The 21,339-nt window shown below is 48.8% G+C and overlaps 1 protein-coding gene across 3 annotated transcripts in view; it reads left to right on the top strand.

Annotated features, from left to right (window-relative positions):
- The window catches only part of CCDC9B (coiled-coil domain containing 9B), a 59,242-nt gene that overhangs the window by 20,948 nt on the left and 16,955 nt on the right, over window positions 1-21,339 (top strand). Inside the window, exons 3-9 of one of the 3 annotated variants that reach the window (XM_050975212.1) lie at window positions 4,454-4,644; window positions 10,406-10,459; window positions 12,703-12,816; window positions 13,207-13,311; window positions 14,029-14,091; window positions 14,479-14,643; window positions 17,829-17,978. In XM_050975212.1, coding sequence (XP_050831169.1) covers window positions 4,570-4,644; window positions 10,406-10,459; window positions 12,703-12,816; window positions 13,207-13,311; window positions 14,029-14,091; window positions 14,479-14,643; window positions 17,829-17,978 — 726 coding nt within the window. In that variant the 5' untranslated portion in view covers window positions 4,454-4,569. The remainder of the gene's footprint in view (window positions 1-4,453; window positions 4,645-10,405; window positions 10,460-12,702; window positions 12,817-13,206; window positions 13,312-14,028; window positions 14,092-14,478; window positions 14,644-17,828; window positions 17,979-21,339) is intronic. The other 2 variants (XM_018922135.3, XM_050975213.1) reach the window with 2 other exon arrangements.

Genomic DNA, 21,339 nt, shown 5'->3' with positions numbered 1-21,339 from the left:
TCCTCGTAGCCATGTCTGTGGACCTCACAGCGGCAGTGACCTTCTTTCTCATGAGGGTGGCAATCCTTTTTGCTTCACACATACAGAACAGCTGAAGCAAAAAGGGAAAGTATTAGAGTGGAGAGTATCCTATAACTTCCACTAATCCTCTAGCTGCTTAGAGTAAGCCCTTCCTGCCTTAATGATTTAAATGCCCGAGGCAGTTTAAAAGAACAAAAAGCTTTTCCTGATGCCAGGGTGGGTGACACCTCTCTGAACCCAGCAGGAGGGAGTTTTGAGGACAGGCTCTGGGGCAGCGCCGCTGGCCCAGCATGGTGCTTTCTTCTGGGCAGGGCTGCAGGGGAAAAGCCTGCTGTTCTGAGCCTTAGCCACAGAAATGTCACTTGGCTGGTAGGATCAGATCCACTGCAAGGAGCAACTCCAGAGCAGCTTGTATTGGTGTGGTCCTGCAGGAAAGACTAAAACCTGGTATCTGCTGAAAAGATTAGCTAGCATTAATGTGGTGGCAAAGACATAGGTGATATTTCCTTTTCATTCTTCCTGATGCTAAATAAAAATTCTTGCAACAGTAATGGTATTAATAGAGCCATGGGAGCTGCAAGGATGGTGGGAATCAGCTGGATTCCTAACATCCCACTGCTTCTGACAGACAGGCAAATCTTACAGCTTTAGTTTGGCTCAGCCGAGGTGCGAACTCCTTGTCTAGTAAGAGGGGGTGATCACGCTTCCTCACTCCCACAGCTTGGCAGGTTTCCTCTGTACTGCTGCAAGGTATTCAACACATGGATTAATTATTTTTCACTGCGCTTAGCCAGGGGCTACAGCAGGGCTTGTGCTCCCAGCTGATTGCCAAGCACTGCCCAAGGCAGGCAACAGCATTGCCCATGTCCCTTCTGGGGCTGCTGCTCTATGGGCAGGGCTGGGGGGGACTGGCTGTGGTGGCCAAATCCAGGAATCTGGGAGTCCCTTACTTTAAACCTGCTTAGCTTTTGCCCCTGCAGTGCAGCAGAGGAGAGCTGCCTCTCCCATCAGCCAGAAGCTGATGCTCTCCTTAATGTGTTGTGTCGTTTAGAATATTGCCACCCTGTGACCTCCCTGTGCTTGGCCAGCTTGAGACTGGTGGGGCAGATCTCAGTGTCATTCTAGAGGAGGCATATGCTTATCCCAAGATTTCCTTTCCTTACAGGAACAACCTAAGGGTGAGGAGAAAGGACACGTAAATGGGGTTTCCAAACTATTTTATGAACTAGGAACATAAACGTGTCCCACAAGACAATTTCATCAAGATGTGAACATCCTTCATCCAGAGGAACTATTTTCTTTCACAGTGCCTGGCAAACCACAATGGATAAGTCAACAGGATGGAGGCCAAGTGGTCCGGAGCAGTCTCTTTGGATTGGGATGCATCCCTGCCTCTCTGCAGGCAATGCTACCCTGAATCTCAGGAAAACCATATTCAAAGCTGACAGCTTGAAGTGGTGACACCACCATGACGTTTTGCACAGTGCAAAACCACTCCTGTCATGAATTTCATTCATACCCAAGCCCATGAAGTCATCATGGCCAAAGCAAGGCTGGGGATCATTGCGCAGCTGCCTCAGATTGCAGCAGACTGCTGGTTTCCAGGCAATGTGCAATGGCTCAGGGACTTGCAGCCAGCTTATGAACCCTGGTTTGTCACAGTTCACTAGAGCAATGAAATAGCCAGGGTATTTCTGCTGCTCGAAGCCAGTGACAGCGTGCCAGACACCTCCTGTGCTGGAAGATTTCCATGGGTACAGCAGCAGTCCTGACTGCTCCTGCTGCATAAACCTCCCATTGTCTCAGCCACTGAAATTGCTTCCTTAGCCAGAGAACAGCTCTCTGGCAGGGGCAGCACTGCATTAGCCAACTGAGCTCCAGTCACTTCACTGTGCAGAGCTTATTTTACAGGTTAATGTAGCTGCCCGCCCCCTGAAACTTCAGGAGGGGTTAATTTAGAGATATAAAGTGCTTTAGTCATGGTTTAAGTGCCAGGACCTGAGACAGAGCTGTTTGTCTAAACGTTTACATTTTACACCAAAGCCATTGGTGCTGGGTGCCTAAAGAGAAAGGCCCAGACGGATGCTGGGTCTCCTCTACACAGCCAATTCGATTTGCTGCTGTCCCAGCAGCACAGCACAAGCAATGTGCATTGTGCACAGGACATGTGTGTCTGCAGGTGTTTGCACTCCACAGAGCCCATCTTTTCCCCCCCTTGCTACTGCTCCATTAGGGCCTTTTCCTTGTTCGTAGGTGCAACAAAATTTGAAGTTCTTAGGAGTATCACTACCTAAAATAATAAGATTCAGTGCCTATTTGTTCAGTGCTGTTTGTGACCACTCTGTACTGGGATGGGCTTGGAGGAGCCATCACCTTCCAAAATTTGTGCAGTTGTTTGTGTTGTTGATACAAAGCATCTTCCCCATTATACATAATTTTAAGGCATGAGGTTGAAAGGGGCTCAGGAATCCGGCCCACAGGTAGTTTTTGATTGTCAGTCATCATTTCTGCCCAGGGTGTGTGCTGGAGCATGGTCCACACACTGCACAGAAAGGAGAGATCCGTGCAGGGCCCTTCTCTCTTTCTCAGGCTTCTGTGAGGCTCCTGTGGTGCTGGAAACCTCTGAATAGTTGTTGACCCAATACCAGGGCTGAAAAGGTTGCAGGCATATGGCAGTTATGTTTCTGGGCACTGGTACATTGCAAACTGAAGCAAATAAGAGATGTGCTGAATTTGCAGTGTTTGAAGGGGCAGGAGGCCCATGGAGACCAAATTCCACTTTGTCTTGGCAGGGGAAGTCTCACTGTGGCAATATTGTCCCATTTTTCCCGGTGCTATGTGCTGGGAGTGCAGCCACATTCGCTCTAAAGCCGCCCATATGTTCACACCATTTCCAAGCGTGACTGACAGTGAGCCAGTTCCCTCCAAGCATCCTGAGATATCCCAGACTAATTAATCCTTTGTACATAAATATTCTTTCTGTGACATTTGGGACATAAATTCTCAGTCTGGGGAAGGCCAGAGAAGGCACTGGGATATGTGACACACCTTGACTAACTGTGCCTGTTACAATACCTTCACAGCCTAAACAAGGACCCAATGGCACCAGTACCAGCATGTCAGTGTCATCCAGAGATGGCCCAGTTTACATTTTGCCGAGGAAATTGGCCAAAACGGCTCATTTCAGGAGGATCAGAGCCTTGGGGGAATGAAAAACAGTTATTTTGGCTCAAGAGCAGATATATGAGTGGAGCGGAAAGCTTACACTTCTTATATTTGTTGAAATGTGTCTGCTTTTTTTTTTTTTTTTTGGTTAGTAACTGAGCTTCAGAAACACTCCAAGTATTTCATCTGGTGCTTCCAGAAGAAGGCATCTTTAAATGTTTGTTCCAAACCTTTCTCATCAAAAGGTTTCAATAACAACAGGGCAAAGGAAGAGTGTTTTTAATCAATTCCTTCTGAAGGTACTGAAGGGAACAAAATATTCCAGGGAGAAAGGAAATTGAACTTTTCTTTTTTACAAACCCAATTCTGAACCCTGTATTGTACCCCACCCTAATCCCACGTGTCTGGACTGCACAGTGTCCCTAAACCTGGGCAACCCCTCAGACTTTCTGCAGAGATCAAGTCAGAAGGGCCAACAAAATATCCACATTCCCAAAGGAGAATCACCTGCCTCAGGATCTCACTCAAGGATCCAAAATGGTTGCCCAGAGAAAGGTATCACCCTGTTGAATTGTGATTTCCATCCTCTTGGAGCAGGGATTATTTGTACTTTCAGAAGTTTTCTGCCACTTGAGTGAAGTGCTCAGCAGTCAGGCACAGCCCAGCAAGCCTGCAAGTGCTTCATGTGATGCCTAAGATTTTCAGCTTTTTATATTTTTAATATATTTGTAGCTTTGTAGATTGATAAAGCATGGCTGTAGCTTCTAATAGTTTTCCTTTATTCCCTACATTTAGGAACAATAGGATAACTTTATAAACCTAAATATTGTGTATTGTGTACTCTTCTTATTTCAAGAAGAGAACCAGCTACAAGGATGTTCTGTTTTTCAACCAGAATCTGGACCAGATATAATAAAAGTGGGGCAAAAGAAAGCTCTGGACTGCTTCCAGTGGACACCCCAGGAATTATTACCCAACCAACTAACTTTTTAAGTGGATAGTATATGATAAGTATACTAATTGACTAACCTTATAAAAATTGTAGAATTACTATACCACGTGTGATTTTTTGCCACATAGTGTACTTGCAAGGTTTCAAGTCAAGGTTTGCTTTTATATTCACTCTAAAATTGTTGGAAAGATCTATATTCTAGGCACCATATGCACCTCCACCCCTTCCCTTCACTCAAGTACTAATTATTGTTGAACTAGTCCTTTAATATTTAATTGCCACCTTGACTCCTCTTTTCATCCCCTCCCTTCCCAGGCAGCTCTGAGCCTTGTACAGGCTGGTCCTTCCTGTGTTTGTGCTCCCGATCAGCTCCACACCTTGACCCTCTGCACAAGCAGAGCCAGTCTTCCTGCTGAGCCCAGTCAGAATCCATGCAGCATCCGTGTGAAGTGGCGCCGCTGGAGCCCACGGAGATTCTTCAGTCCAGATCAAACCCTGGAGCCAAGGTTGGTCTCTGGAGCTTATTTTTGAGTTCTGCTGGCAAAGGGAAATGAGATGGTTTGTTAGGCTTTAATGGAGTTTGGCTGGGATGAGAGGCACCGAATTTGTCACTTTTTTCTTGCATCAGACTCAAAGTGGGTCACTACCATTTGTGTAGCCCCAAAGCAGCCATAATATGGAATAATTGTAACTTTTTGGAATTCATAAAGGGCATGTGACCGCGTCAAGAGCAAGCTGGCTCCTGCCTGCTCATTTGCAGCTTGTGAGCTTGGGCCACTGGGCAGTCCATGTCCTCTTAGATCTGGGCTAAGGCCATGGGCTGGAATGGGGAACCTCCCTGGGCTCCTGATGATGACAGGGCAAACAAGTTGCTGTCTGCAACATTCCATGCTTTCCCCAAGGACTACATTTCCATAAAAGATGAAGAAACCTGCCTGACTTGCTGTCCCGGCCACTTTCCACATCCTCACACCCTTCCAAGGCTGGGTCCTGTGTCCTACATCTGAAGGCTGGGTAGTGAACAAGGTCAGCAAACCTGTATTTGTCCCTGCTAAGTGTGTCTGTAAGTGAGAAAAACTAAGTGGACAGATTAATTTTTCATTTGCTCAGCCTATGAGCACTTCAGAGGTCTTACACTGGAATGACAAGTTTTCAGGAGCAGAAAATATTGGGAGAGCTGACAAGATCATGGGTTTTTCAAGGCATTAAACACAGGTATGCACACAACTCACCCACAGGACTTGAGGCCGGACCCTGCAGGCTGCAATGATGCACAGGGAAGGGGAAAGGAGGGGATGTCTTGTTCCAAATGGGAAGAGGGCTGCTCTGCCCATTCTGAGATGTTTCTGTGCTGTGCCATGATTGGTATCCCTGTGGAATTACCAACAGGCAGCTATGATCCTTATTGCTTTTAAGCAGGACCAAGCTGCCACTACATCCTTTAACTGTCTTTGGTAGTTTTAATTTTGATCCATTTCAAAACAAATGTCTCAGCAGCCCTTTGATCCCCATAAGTCTCTCCAGCTAAAGCCCATTTAATGTTCCTGCCTGGTCCTTCTTCCCAGTCTAGGGAATATGCTGACCTTTCTCCTGGCTGGAGGAAACACCTCAACCCCTTTTTAATCCTGCAGTGCAGCTGCTTGAAGGACCAGAGCTGGGGGAGGCAAGGGAGACGAGGAATTGCCTTATTGTGTGTTTGGTAGGAAGTATGCCTCCAGGCCTCCCGGAACTCTTCTTTGATACACTGTGTTCCCATCCCTCCCTCTATGCAAGGCCTGGAGAAGGATTGCTAGTTCAGCTCGGGAGCCTTGGGCAGCACATTGCTGCACACAGCCGTACCCTGAGACTCAGCCCTGTGCTTTATCTGCAGTCCTGACACATAATATAGAAACAGCCTCCCACAGCATCCAAACTTCAGCTCCATCAGTGGGCTTTTGGCAGCTGCCTCCCAGATCCTCCCAGCAGTTCCCGAGTGCCATCTGTTGACTCAATAGTGGTCATGCAAAAAATGGAGAGGAGCCAGGATAAGGCTGGGTGAAGTGCACTTGTGAAAAGTGGCAGCATGGGACTGAGTGGCTCTGGAGGAGTCTCACAGAGTGCAAAAGGAAAAGGAGAGAGGATTTCAAGCCAAAGCAGTTCCTGCTGGTGGAAGAGCTGATGAAGGGATGCCAGGAATGCTTCTTGGGACAGGCAAGTTTGCATTTTTTGAAGAATCAGATTCTTTCCTTCAGTCTTTGTGTAAGGCAGAGAGAGTCTTACTGATAAAATATGGAGCAAAACTTTGTGCCAGCTGTTGAGTGCTGTCCTGGAGCAGAGAAATGGCAGACTCCTGTCAGGGATGGGTCTTTGTGCCAAAACTGAAAGGCCTTGCAGCACACCATTAGAGAAAGGGACTATTTCACTGTCACAAGCACAAAATGGAGAGGTCATTGCCCTGCTTTCCTTCCTTGGCCGCAGAAAAATATCCAGCAAACTTTGGCCTGAGTGGAGAGCTAGGGCTCCAAGTAGGCAGCTGAAGGCTGTACTTAAGGACAATCAGCTGAGCCCCTGTGCAATGCAGCCACAGCAGGGCAATGCAGAAAAGACCCCTTTATATCCTCTTGATTCCTCCAGCTTCCAGGCTTTCCTGAAGGAAGCTGCTCTTCACTCCAGTGACTGCTCCTTCAGGGGCAGCCCCAGGTTAGCAAGAGCTGACAGATCCATGAGGCAGAAACCACAGAGCCAACCTGGGTACACTTCATGTGCCCTCTGTGCTGAGCAGTTTCAGAGATGGCACCAGCCAGAGCACAGGAGAACCCAGAATTAGACCATCCCACCAGATCTTCTTGGATTTTAAAGAATAAAGAGATTAACTCTAGGTGTGGTGTACAAATTGCTGAGTAAGTAATAAGGCTGGTTTCTCCAGATGTCCTTCCTGTTGTACATGGATGCAGGATACACTTGCTGTCTGAAGTACTCTGTCAAGCTGCTGCGTGTGGGAAGCGCTGCCACCAATGGCTGGAGAGAGCAGGGTTGGTGTCCTGCAGCCACCCAGGTGGAAATGTCAGTGTGAACAGGATTCAGTGTGTCCTGAAGTCCTGCAGGACTCCCAAAATGTCATGCATCCAGCACACCCCGCTCACTAGAGCAGGAGATTAGGAACCTTCTCTGGCTCCTCTCCTTCCCAAAAGCAAACCTCTGGGTACTGGAATCTCTGGTGCCGGGGTGATGGTCCAGAAGGATTGTCCATAGCTTGATGTAGGCACAGACCTCATCGGAAGCCAGTGCCAGTTTTGGGATTGACACTGCACTTTAGAGAAAATCAGGGGTTTTGACAGATATTTACTGGGGACACCTGTGGTGTTACTGCAGCCCTCCCTGGCCACAGTGCTGGGAATAATTAACTGTACATGCATAATCATAATCTCATAAATCTTAGCACATTCGTAAGGTTCTGTTTTCTCCTCTGACTGTCCCAAGGGCACAGGCAGGTCCCCAAACCAGCCTGTTTTGCCCCACTGCTGCAGCTGCAGAAGCTGCTTCCTTGACTGGGCCCTTTTGCCCGTGGGTTTCTGTGTCTGCAATGTTCACTGAGGGTTCCCATTGATCTCAAATGCAGAAGTAGGTGCTTGTCATTTATGCCACTCAGACATGGTAAAGGACAGCTGAGACATGTCAGCTCTTTGTATTGAGGTCAGGAGCAGCTGAGACTGCCCTGGAGGGAAATTCAGTTCTCCAGCGACATCAGCAAAGGCAAAGGTATTTTAGGGATCTTCACCCCTGTTCATGGCACTGCTCATTGCTGGAAGAGCTTGGTCACACTGCTAGGAATGGCAGGGACATAGGATGCCATGGCTGTGAGGTCTGGAGAAGTCTGGAAAAACTCCTTGTAAGCAATTGTCTTAAGCCTTGATAATTTGAGCATGACATGGGCAGCACAATGGACCCAGCTGCACGTGGTGTTCACCCTGCACTGCACACAGAACCTGGCCTTGGAGTTTGGGGTAATGGTTTCTGTTTTAACCTGAACCTCAGCATCAACATAGTCTGCAGTGTCCTTGAGGCAAGAGACATGACCACCACATAAAAAGGATAATGCACAGGATAATGCTCTGGGGTCCCTCACCCCAAAAAGGCCACGCAAGGACTTGGACTTTCTTCCTTCAGGGTGGCCTTTCGGTGGCTGATGCTTTGTTTTCTTGCCTCGCCTGGCTGCCAGCAGGCACAGGGAGCAAACAAGCCATACTGCACTGTGGGAGGGGTGCTGGGGTTTAAATCCCTTGCTGGGGCAGGTTGTGGTGGCTGGTCAGGACAAGGTGCCTCCCAGGAGGCAGATAACAAAACAGAAATGCAGGCAATGCTGGATGGTGCCTATACTGGTGAGGGCTTCAGTGTTTCCATGAGCACTGACTCCCTGACTCAACCAGTCTCTGGGTGACCTTGTCCCTGTGGCCTCCAGCCCAGCTAAAAATGGGATATCACTCTGCCCTCAAAAGAGAGTGTGCCAGCTTGGAAAACCAAGGCAGTGCGATACCACAGTTCCACTGCGTTCTCAGGCCAAGGTAAAGCTCCACATGACTCTGCATCTCCTGTACCAGCTGTGTCCACTACAAACCTCTTGACAAGTGCTTGGGCTCTAACAAAGCTCTTTTTCCCAAGCTGAGTCCCAAGACTCAGCTGCCCACAGATGAGTCTTCATTTCCTTCATCAAGCCTGAATCCAGAAGCACTGCCTTGGAAATGGTTTCAATTTCCTTTCATCATTGAGTAGCTACTAATTAATATAGGTCACTCCAAGAGCTTTTACTAAGCTGTGCTTCCAGCTCCTTAGTGCCTTAGCTGTGATGTCCAAGTCATGTGCAAAGAAGGGACCAGATTCTGAGTTCTGCAAAGTCTTTGGCAGATTTCCCTTAAACTTCTCTGGGTTTCAGGTCAGTCTTCTTGGATTTTGTGAGGAGTTGACCTGCTTAAAGGTCTTAGAGTGGACAGTGGGCAGCACTGGACCAGCTTGGTGTTTTTAACATATGAACATAACAGGGCCCACATTAAGGGCTGTGCATCAATCCTTGAGCAACAAAACATTCCGTGGTGTGTTTCCATCTCCTGTTTGCCTCACACTTGATCTGTGTCCCTCGGGATGGAAGGAGAGGGCAGCCAGTCTGTGCCAAGGGAGAATGTAGCACATGGCCAGGACACATGGCTGAGGTTTGTTCAGCCTTGAGGAGACTCATCAGGGTCTGCAGCTTCCTCACAAGGAGCAGTGGAGGGGCAGCTCTGATCTCTGATATCTGTGACCAGGAGCAGGAGCTGAGGGAACAGCTGGAGCTGTGTCATGGGAGGGTTAGGCTGGATACCAGGAAAAGGTTCTTTCCCCCAGAGGGTGGTCAGGCACTGAGCAAGCTCCCCAGGGAGTGGGCACAGCCCCAAAGCTGCCAGAGCTCAAGGAGGGTTTGAACAGTGCTCTTAAATACAGGGTGGGATTGTTGTGGTGTCTGGGCAGAGCCAGGAGTTGGACTGGATGATCCTGTGGGTTCCTTCCAACTCAGGATATCCTATAGTGAGGTAAGGGTTCATGTGGTGACTCGAGATGCAGCGGTTGAATGCTGTTCCCTCAAAGCCCCGTTGCTACTTGTGACTCTCCTGAGGGTTGTTTTGGCAGCTTCCAGACAGGGACTTACAAGAGTCCCTCTGCTTTGGCTGTGTGCTTCCTGCTAGTCCTGCTGCCAGCTGGTGATGCCCACCCCACAGCACTCTTCTGTTCCTTCCTGAAAGAAAAGCCCACTTTAACAGTGGGGAAATAATTCCCAAAGAATACTGAAATGAAACAGAAAAAGGCAAATCTGACCCATGTTTTCCCATGCAGACTCGTGTACACACTCACACTCACAAGATATCCAGAACCCCAGATATTTCCCGGCCCCGCCAGGCGTGGAGCCAGCCATGCATAACAAACAACACGACCCCGTGAATGGCCATGCAGTGAAGACAAGCTGTTTGCCTGATCCATCCGTCATTGTTCACCCGGCTTTTCCCACTTTGAAAAAGGGTTTGTGGCATCAGGAAGTTAAAAGGAGTCAGGAGGGGGGGGGAAAGGGGGAGTGTTTCTTTTAAAAAGAGAGTGAGATTGGAGAGGAGGACACAGGCACTCCAAACCCTGTCTGTGCTTGGTATATTAGGCAGCCAGTGCTCTTGGCTGCGAGCCCAGACGAGGCTTTTGTAATCAAAACATGATCTTGTATGCTGTGCAACCAGTGCTGAGAAAGGCCGTCTGATGGCTCTCCTCTTTTAGCTCTGCTCTGGAATCCGCCGGGCTCCGCCGCCGATGTCCAACATGCACCGAGCTGTGAGTGCCGCCTGCGCGGGGCCTGGGAGGGGCGGGGGCGCTGGGGTCCCTCACCCCAAAAGGCCACGCAAGGACTTGCACTCGCTTCCTTCAGGGTGGCCTTTCGGCGGCTGTCGCTTTGTTTTCTTTCTCGCCGGGCTGTCAGCAGGCACGGGGAGCAAACAAGCCGTACCGCATCGCGGGAGGGTTGCTGGGGGGAGCGCATTTTGGGTGCCGGGGTTTACATCCCTGGCCGGGGCAGGTTGTGGTGTCTGGCTCAGAACAAGGTGTCTCCCGGGAGGCAGATAACAAACAGAAACGCAGGCAGTGCTGGATGGTGCCTGTGCTGGTGAGGGCTTCAGCTGCATTTGTCAAGGAAGAGGATATTTCTTGAAAAGAGCGAATACATTTGCTTACGCAGAAGAACGTTAGTACGGGCCGCTCCTGTCCCCTTTCCCTCCCCCCACCTCCTGCCATTCACACTTTCCCAACCCTGCTGTCTCCGAGGTCTCGCTGTAGAAGCAAGCGATCGTAGAAGTGTGTGGGAAAACACTGCACGCAGAGACAGTCTGGAGCGAGGTGTCCCTCCAGCCCCCAAGGAGCTGCGTAGCCAGTGTGTGTGCCACTTAGGAGAGGGGCTGTGACACAACGGGATGTCGTCATTTAACTGAAGCCTGCAGCCGATAGCTTTCAATTTTCTCCTTTTGTGACATTTTAATTTGCAATAGAATGGGGCCTCTCCTTCCGTGGCTATGCCCTGCTCTTGGGGAGTCTTTGGGTTCAGCTGATTGCTGATTCAAAGCCATCGCACGTTTGTTCTGCCAAAGCCATTTATAACTCTCAGTCGCGGTGACATACGGGCACCTTGGCTCCCCGGAAGAGCTTTACTCTGGGGAGGGCACGGTGGAGCCACTCTCCATCCTGAGCATCAGCCCTAGCACGGGCTGGGGCAGCGGGCTCGTTCCAGAAACGGAGGACAGGGCCCGGCCCCCTGTTATCGGCTGGCTCAGGGCGGCAGCTGACGAGCAAACGCTGACTGGGCTGAAGTGTACAATGGGTGAGCCCCTGGGAGCTGAGCGTGGGCTCCGCACGCTGCCCAGCGCTTCGGCCGCGGGGCCCGGGTGTGTGAGTGAGCGACCCCTCCCGCCCACAGCTTCCCAGCATTTGCTGAAACAGGTTGTACAGAGAAAAACACTATAATGGCTTCGTAAATAAAAGGGAGAAGAAGTGCTGAACACCAGCAAACTTTTCCTTCCAGTGACTTGTTTCCAGCTGGAAATGGAGGACCCCCTCCCCTCAGTACCAGCCGTCTTGCAGTGTAGACAAAATGCTGACAAATGGGCAGAGGGAGAACAGCCTGACAGGCCTTTTCTATTTTTTGATTTGAAAAGAGAACAGTACAAATACAACCTCTGCAGGAATTTAAAAATTTTTCTCAAGCCAGCAGCTCTGCCAGTTCTCCTTCAAAAGAATCTGAAGATGAAAGGGGTGTGTTTGAGGGCATGCACCACTTTGATCCCACCCTCAGCAGCCAACACCCCAGAGCTCCGTAAACAGCGAACCTGCCAATTTAGTGCTCCCAGAACAGCTTCTATTGAGGTAAACACCGATTTTGGCTTTAATCAGCCTTGCAAAATGCCCATGGAACTGTATCCACCCACAAAGGCAATCTGCTCACCTGTCACATACCCGATGATGAATGGCAATGGAAAAGCCATTTGTTTCCCACAGATCTTGACAAAATCCCGTTGTCCAACAGAGGAGTGTGTGGAGGTGGATTAAATGTTCTTGTTGTCCCACCTGGACACAGTGTGTGCCTGTGTCCTGGCGAAGCAGCCCTTGACAGGGGCTGTTAGATCAGATACCACTCACGGGGGATGCCAGTTGAGATGGGCTGGTGCAGGAGCTGCGGTGTGTGTCATGAGCAGGTTCTGCTGCCTTTCCTTCACTGATGTCTGACACCCTGCACACCTCCTCCGTGCCCAGAACATATGAAGGTGAGGGTCATATACTGCATGCAGATAAGCAGGATGTTAACTCTGAAGCCCGCTGACAGCCATCAAAGTGGGGCAGCAGTGCTTTGCTCAAACTATCTCATTGCTGAACAAAAATTATAAGAAAAGGAAATGTGAATTCTGTCAGAAAAAAGTCAGAGAGAAGTGATGGGAAAGACTCTTTCACTTCCCATTCTGTCCAGACAGAAGGAGCAGGTTTCATTCTGTTGGTAAGAATACTGAGAAGAGCTTTGCTCCATGTGTTTCCAGGATGCTGCTGTGGATGATGCTGTGTTAAGGAAGAAAGAGCAGAAAGATGTTGAACTTGATAAGAAAATCTTGGCTTTGCGGAAAAAAAACGAAGCGCTGATACGTAGGTACCAGGTGAGTCTGCAGGTCCTTACCTCCCCCAGCTCTGATTTGGGGTCCGGTGTGAAGAAGATTGTCAGCACAGTCAGAAGAACTATGTTACATAGATACCATGTTTATATTGGAAACACTCAGAGCAGGTGGGCAGAGCTCTGCTTTTAGCTTAGGCTTTACCTTACCCTTTAACTGCAATTCTTGAGTTGCTTCAGAGAACGACAGTGACACTTACCTCACTACTGCAGCATCTCCTTGCTCACTGCCATCTTCCTCTGTCTGCATCCCATAACTGGGACACAAGTTGGTCCACTCCCTCTTAGAGGTGGATGTGGGTCCATTTAGCAGAATTAAACAGGAAAATGAACAGCATCCAGTACAGCCTTGTGACAAGGGGTATCTGTGTTTCAGGAAATAGAAGAGGACAAAAAGCGAGCAGAACAGGAGGGAATGGCTGTTACCTCCAGGAGGCCCAAGCAGGATGGACTCACTATTACCATCACCAAAGCTCACAACGTAAGTGGTACCTCTCCTTCACCACAGGCCGGCTCTCACTCCAGTCCTGCTGCTGCAAAGTGGCGTTTCTGAGAGAGACCATCCACAACAAAGTTCTTTGAGGCACAGGAAATACATCTTAAAGCCCTGAAAAGCATGGGTAAATTCTGCAGAGATGTGTGATTGGAGTGATTTTAGGTGCTACACATAGTTTCCAGCCATGCCCAGGCACCTCTACCCATGCACAAAGAGATAACTGGCAGATGACTGGGTGTGTGAACAGGCACACTTGGCCCTCGACATGTCCCAGGTGTCAGCATCACTGCAAATATGTAGGCAGAGTATATCAGGTGCATGTGTGTGTGTCACTGGAGGCATCAGGAGTGCTCTGAGAATGCCACAGGCTGGGAAAACTTATGGTCTCCTTAGGCTTTGGGAGTGAGCAAAGCAAGTGGCCCTGGGCCAGAGGCTGAGTCCCAGGTTTCCTTCCTAATTGGACCAAATCTGATAAGCTCTGTCCACCCATCCTGGCAGCATGGGGCTTGGGAAGCCAGTCCTGCCTTAACCCCTTGGTGAACTCCTCTGCCAGAGCTCATGCAGAGCCTGCTGAGCCAGCCCACCCTGCTTTCAGCACTCCGGGTTGTTGGATCCAGGCCAGTGCATTGCTCCCCTCCCACCCTGGCCACAGCCCTCGCCTCTCTCGGGGTGCGCTGCTGCACACATTTTTCTCTCATACAGGACCTGAAAGATGCAATTACCCAGACTGAACACTATGGACAAGATAGCCCAGCCCTCTCGATGGTGAGCACCACCCTCAGCCATCCACTTGGCTTCCAAGGCCACATTCAGCAGGACTTAGGCTTTCCCAAGCTAACTCAATGTGCTGCAGAAAGAGATGAGGATGGCATTTCTTTCCCATAACTCTGGCATTTTAGTCTGAAATGTCAGATTTGTAAGTGCAAAGGACTTTTCAGCCCTGCTGTCTTTGTGGGTTTTGCTGCTGAGCAGACAACAAGCCCCTTGTTCCCCAGGAATGTCACAGCAGTGTGCCGGGCACAGAGAACTTCCTGGGGGGCAAGGGCTGTTTTGTAGCTGCCTTCCCGCTTGTGTGCAGGTGTGTTTGGGGAAGGGAATCACATCCCTGAGTCAAGGGTCTGGATTTGCTAATGGAAGTGGTTCATTTTCCAGGACAAAAGGGTGGTGAGTGAGAAAAGGGGAAGCCTCTGTCCTACAAGCCCTGGGTTTGGCGTTGCCAGTGAGGAAGAGGAGGAGGAGGAGGAAGCAGATCATATGTTTACATTCAGGATGGGGAAGAGGATGCAGCTGGCTGTTACTATGGATAACAAAGCAAAGGTGAGTAGGGAAGAGGATTGCTCTTACATTGCAGCCTCTTGACTTACAAAGAGGCTTCTGTTTTGACTCTCACTTGAGCTTTCTGTCCAGCGTGTCACATCCAAAGGGAGTAGTTCCCTTACTGCTTGTTTCCTCTCATTTTGCAGTTCTTCAGCACGACCTCAGAGCTACCACATGCTTCCCTCTCTGTATCTGATTCCCAGGAATCAGCCCTCAGGCCTTGCTAACCCCCTCAGCAACACCCTCCACACAGCCAGGTGGAACCAGTTCCCTTTCTAAGGGATCAGTCACCTTATTGCCCTCCTGGGCCACTTTGGTGTTAAACTGTATTGCTGTGCCTGGAAAGAGGGGCTTGCTTGGTGACACTGGTGTGACTGAATGAGGCACCGCCATCCTTCCTGTGGCCACTGCAAGGTCCCAGCACCAGAGATCTTTGGCTGTGCAGAAATCCACTCACATCCAATCATCAGTAACCTAAATCATAGTCAAGCAAGATGCCCCAAAGGAAAACCAGCTGGAAAGTTTCATAAAATGGACATAAGTCCAGGGGTTTCCTTTGTTCCCCTGTTCTTTTTCCTGGCACACCTCAGATGAGTATTTTTAACACTGCCTCTGCAATCTGGGGCATGCCTCAGGCATGAGATGGGCAGATCTCACCTTACAGTGACTCTGTATGGGGAGGGTGTAGTTCTGACTAAGCTAAAGAGCTGGTGCCAGGGCCCCAGATTTCTGTCAGGCAGGGAATGACCCAAGACAAGCCCCGTGGAGGGGAGGGGTTGGCTCTGCCAGGCGCTGTGGCTGTAGACCTGCTCTCTGTCCCTGTTGGCTCTGCATGGGTGCTCTCCTCATATGACATCTCTCACTCAGGGAGCTGGGGCACCAAGGACCAGGATTTCCCAATGTGGGACAAGCAGGCTGGGAGATCACCCAGACTGTTAAAATAGGAAACAAGGAAAGAAGAGACATGTCAGCAGACACATTGAGCAGAATGTGCCTTCAGGCGAGGCAGCTTAGCCAGAAGCAAAATGGGGAGGGAGCGAGGGAAGAAAGGAGGGAAGGGGTGGTAAAGGGAGGGAGGGCAAAGGGTAAAACACAGAAAATCTGGTGGTCTTCTGGTCTGGATGTGTCTAGCTACATCTGTGTTAAATAGTTTTTTCCTGTATTTCCTCTGAGTTTGCCATCTGCTCAATAAATGCAATGTTTAAAGGATTTGCCAACACACCAGCCTTCACACCATGCCTTTTAACATCCAGTAGCCCAGGGATGGTGTCACCTCCCTGTAATCCAGTGATGTTCTTTGAGGCTTCTGTTGTGCTTGAGGTGTTTGGGCACAAGGTTCTTGGTGTTGGGTCTCAGACAGCAAGTGATGAAGTCACCTTCAAATATCCTCCCAGTGCCAGACCTTCCTGGCAAGAGGTATCTGTAACCCTGTTACATGTCTAAAGGATGAGCCATCAACACCTAAACACTGAGGAGCTCTAGGGAACAGACTTAGGATGAATAAATGCTTGATGTAGAACTTGTGGATTAATAGCTTGCTGTTGCCTTCTAAACCATCTCTGGGCTTACTTTCTTAATAAAAAAATTATGTTAAGTAGAATTCCAAACACCTCGTACAAGTGCTCTGGGTAGGGCAAAGCCAGGCCAGTCTCCAGTTCAGGCTCTAACCTTAGCAGTACAGCCTAGAATTACTGAACCCAAAAGCAGAGCTAGAAGTCCTCAAGGGAATATGTAACAAGGTTCCCACCATGTCTGTTCATCTGAGGCTGACAGGACAGGGAGAGCCAGACCACTCCTCTCCCCTGCATCAGGCTGACTCAAGAACTATCTCTGCTGAAACAGCAAAATCACACAAATGTAAAAGATGAATAAACAAGAGACTGAGGTTTTGCTGCTGGAAATACTCCAGTGTCTCCTCAAACATTTATCATGTGCTAGGAAGCCCGATGACTGAGAAGCCATAAAAAAGGTCATGCTGATGGAGGGTGTGAACAGGAAGGCTCTCTCCTCGCTAACATCTGCACTCCTGGCAGAGCCGAGGGAAAATGAGGTTAATGTGAGGCTTCTTGGTATCACGTGTCATGGCAAAGGCCCTGATTGCATGTCTTCCCTACAAATCAGAGATCTGGGTGTGCTTTTTGTTTTTAAAAACAATTTCGTAGCAACAAAGAGTTCCCAAGTTTCACTAAAGTTTCCTTGGAGATTTTGAGTACCTTTTAAATCAAGACTCAGTAAATGTGAAAGCCCAGGGTGGAAAACAGAGTAAAATGCACCATCCTTTAGAGACGGAAGCTGCTGAGGTTCCTTCATCCCTGGTGAAGTTGAGCAGACTTCATATGGATGAAAAGAAAAAGATCAGAGATAACAATGGATATGACTTATTAAGTCTCTCATTTCCTTGTAAGGCAAAAATAAAAAGGCACATGACTGGCCTGAAAGATTATACTTTTAAATGAGAAAAAGTATGAGTATCTTTTTTGTACAAAAGATCTGCTCATTTTGTGCAATTGATGGCTGAGGGCACTGGCAGGACATCAGCCAACAACAAAGATCATTAACAAAATAAGAAACAGATGTAAATACATGTAGTGAAGTCATGGACAGACAGCTGTAAATAATATCTGCGAGGGGTAAACTGTCCTTGCTCAAGGAGCTTATATATCAGGTTTCTTAAGTATTCCAGTGCTGAATAAATAATTCCAGAAACACAAACACACAATGACTATGAAACGAGGAATTATCAAGTGCTAATACACTTCAGTAGAGTAACTGCTACCTGGACAAGGTTGAAGAGAAGGAACCCCACTGTTCCCCTTCTCCTCCACGTTCTAGGCTTATGCTCTAAGGTAGCCTCCCATTTTATTGGGTCATGTTGTATGGGGAGGGGACAACATCACATTTGTTTCTAAGACACAGACGCAAGCTTAAAATAAAACCATCCTTCAGTGTTCATGCTGCAGATTGTCCAAGCAGGGTAAATCCCACCATGCTGATGTTGTGCTCAGCTAAACACACCTCTGTAATATCACAGATCCCTGAGAGTGGGGTGGCAGCTTTATGAGCCAAAGGGACTGACTGTTCGGCTCATTTTCCATTCTGCCAGCCCAAAATCCTTTGCACTGTGGGATGGCCACTCTCCTAGGAGGGCTAACGGAGGTGTCCTTAACTCAGCCTGTGCCTTCCAGGGCAAGAGGATCGTCAGCGAGAAACGCACCGAGAGCTTCCCTGGCCCGGGCCGAGTGTCAGACCTGAGTGAGGAGGAGATGGACCATTTGGTGGCATTCCGACGGGGAAGGAGGATGCAGATTGCCATCACCATGGACAACAAGGAAAAGGTAAGTACAGTGCTAATGACTGGCCTGTAACCTATCCATGACATCCACTTCTGCTGGCATGAGGAGAACCTAGCCACAGGATGCTGGGAGACGCTATGTTTATGGTGCAGCTTATCTCTATATCTCTGCCTTCCATCCCTGTGAAAGAATAAAGCTACGATCTTTTCCGTCCCCTGTGATCCTAGCTAAAACTAGAAGCTTCTTAAACACACTGACTTCATAAACAGATGCTGCTTTGGAAGGATTGATGAAAGCACTGCCAGATATGGGGCATGAATCTCACCTTGTCTCTTACCAGGTGTTCTTTGAAGCCACAGAGCAGACTGGGACAGGGGCAGTGTCCTCCTGACTCATTGCACAACTTAAGTGTTAATAGAGCTGGGCTATATCTGCCTCTGAACCACATCCTGGTGTGCCTGGCCATCACCTGCTGAGTGAGCTGGCTGAACTTTGTTAATCTTTGAAACATATTTCAAATACTTCTTTACAAATACCTTTCCCTTTACACACACAGAGGCATGTGCTATTTTCCTCTTTAGAAGCTTTCACAGATAAGAAAATGCCTGCAGCAAACAGGGTCAGCAAAGAGTGTGTAGGAAAACAACACTTGGTGTAGCTACCAATCACCCAGGAATGCTGGGAGACATCTGCAGCCCCTCTCTGGAATAGTGCCAACCATTTGCTGCTACTACCCACGCTCATCTTGAGCTTCTCCTCCCCAGGGCTTACCTATGCTCCAGGAGTTCAGGTGCTCCTTTCTTGTGGCTGCCAAACAGTGGTTTGAATGCCATAAACCTCAAATGAGGTGCCTGATTGAGCCACTGGTAACCCCAGAAGTCCCCATGACAGACATCACCAGCATTCCTGGATGTAATGGGATTGACCTGACTGTGTGTTTCTGCCCTTAAGCTTGTGTCATCGTTTGAGCCTGGCGCAATGCCAGTGCCCCCACGAGACCACCTCCTTCCCTGGCACCCACTGTGAGATGTGATCAGAGACAGAGCAGAGCAGGCTCCAACTTGAGGTTGAAAGGAAAAAAAACTTTATTAACCTAAAACTACTAAGGAAAACACTAAGGAAAACACACAAAACACATAGAACCCAAGATGAAAACCTTCCAAATTTCTTCCTCCTCTCCCCACCTAGATTTCCAATTCCATTACCACCAAATCCACCCTTTAGATAATCAGTTCTCAATTCCTCGAGAAGAGAGAAGTCCCTCTTGCACCACAGACTTCCCCAGGAAACAGTCGAAACTTCTCGTGTTTCCATGTCACATGTGGCACCGCCCGGAGAACATTTTGCCATGGTGACTTCTTCCTTCCATGTCCAGTGCTCTCACCACTGCACATGGATCAGAGCTGCTTCTAGGGTTTTTCCCTTTAAGGATACTTTGTCCAGTTCCAAAAAGAGCACAGTCCCTCTCCTTTTGGGACACATGTCCCCCCCCCAAATTTCACCCCCTGGGGCCGAGGGGTCTCTTGAACAGAGATCATCTTCCTCTTTTTCGAAGACGGAGGGCACCACCACCACCCTCCTCACCCATCGTCTCTGTTCACACACCTCCACATCACTGCACTCTCCTGGCTCTGAGCCATCGCCTCCCCCTAGAATGCAGTCTCTGTGTCACAGGAACTAAAGGGGTTCTGCTGTGGCTATACAAGCAAAGTCCAGCCAAAGGCCACTCCATCATCTCCTCCCACCTAGGATTCTTCTCAACATCCTCTCAATCTCATCAACTTCAGGAGGAATCAGCATTTGCAAGGTTTCCATCCTCCCCAGAAGGGTTAAAAGTTCCAGGCTCTGCCGGTTTGCTTCATGAACTCCCACACCTGGCTGCCCTGCTGGGCACCCCCCCTTCTCCTTCACGCCGGCCCACTATCACAGGTGCTGGCTCTGTCTCTCTCTCCCTCTCTCCGGGGGGGGGGAATGGAGGATGGCTGCCTGAAGCCCTTGCAATGTTCTCCTCCATCCTTGGGCCCAGGCCTGGCCTACCTCTCTCTCCGGCCACATGGCTCCCCTCCCCCCCTGCCCAGCTCTGGCTGGCAGGGGGGTCTGCTCAGTCTCAAGCAGAACTCAAAGAGGAAGTTCCCCTGGGAGATCACAGCTTTTAACCCCCTGTGTTCTCAGAGGCGTATCCATGCCCTCAGTGGACAAACCAGGTGCCAATATTAAATCTGAACATCGATTGGCTTGCCCACACCATCACAAAAAACTTCATTTCCTCTTAAACCACGACAGCTTGTCAAATGTACTTCTGTAATGTGCCAGGCAAGTGTCTTCTGCTCTCTGCTGGGCCTGTTTAAACACTTGTCTCTGAGGTCATCAAGGTTGGGGCTGTTGTAGGAGAGAGCAGCAGGAGGAGTGCCTGGATGTTGGCTTTAGATCCTGTGCTCTCTAAGTGTATGGACTGCCCTGGAAGGTCATCTCTTATCTGGTTTTATTATGGAATATGAAATTTGAGGCTGAGCATCCATGTATGTAGTTTTGGCAATGCCTCGCTCATACTGGCCTCAAAGCATCTGGATTCAGAGCATATGAGGGCAGGCCTAAGGCTGCACTGGCTAAAGCCACAGAGTCATGGAAACTTAGAATTCCAGGCTTGCTCAGCCTTGTTCCCTGACAGCTCCATTTGCTGTTCCTGCATCAGGGGAAGTAGTGAATAGATCATTCCCAGGTCACTTCCTAAAGAACAAATGATTTTATCGACCTGTTTCATGTCTTCCTTCAGCTATCTCACGTAACTTAAGAGATTGCCCCTATTTAGACTTGTCTGCTGAGGACTGTTGTTTATTTCTGATCATTCTCATTGTCCCCACTTTTGTTATTTTTACCATATTCTTTCAGTACAAGCAGACCAGAACTGCACATGGTATTCCAGCTGCGGGCTCTCCAGGATGTACTCAGTGACATAACAATGTTCTGGTTTGTTCTCTATTCTTCTCCCAACAAGTTTGCATTTTCTTTGCTTCTTTTTTTTTTTTTTTCCCTAAATAATTGAGCTAACATTTTCAGAGAATTAGTCACAGTAACACCAAAATTTCATTCCTGACTGTTAATCATAGCTCAGGACTCATTACTGTGTGTGTATACAAGAAGGGACATTTTTCTCTGTGTGAGTTATTTTGTATTACTGGTATTGAATTTCAGCTGTAATTTTATGATGCAGGCATTCAATGTCAAGAGATCTTTCACAGCTCTTTCCAGGCAAATTACATTCTTTGCCCTGGATGATTTAGTATCATCAGCAAACTGTCATCCCTCTCTTCAGCTCCTTTTCCAGACCATTTATGAGCATGTTGAGCAGCACATGCTCCAGTGGCACACTCCTGCTAATCTTCTGCCATGGAAACCACCATTT

This window comes from Serinus canaria, chromosome 5 (genome assembly GCF_022539315.1).
Source record: "Serinus canaria isolate serCan28SL12 chromosome 5, serCan2020, whole genome shotgun sequence".
NCBI lineage: Eukaryota > Metazoa > Chordata > Aves > Passeriformes > Fringillidae > Serinus > Serinus canaria.
Note: the sequence above shows the minus strand (reverse complement) of the source record. Positions and strands in the feature narration are given on the sequence as shown.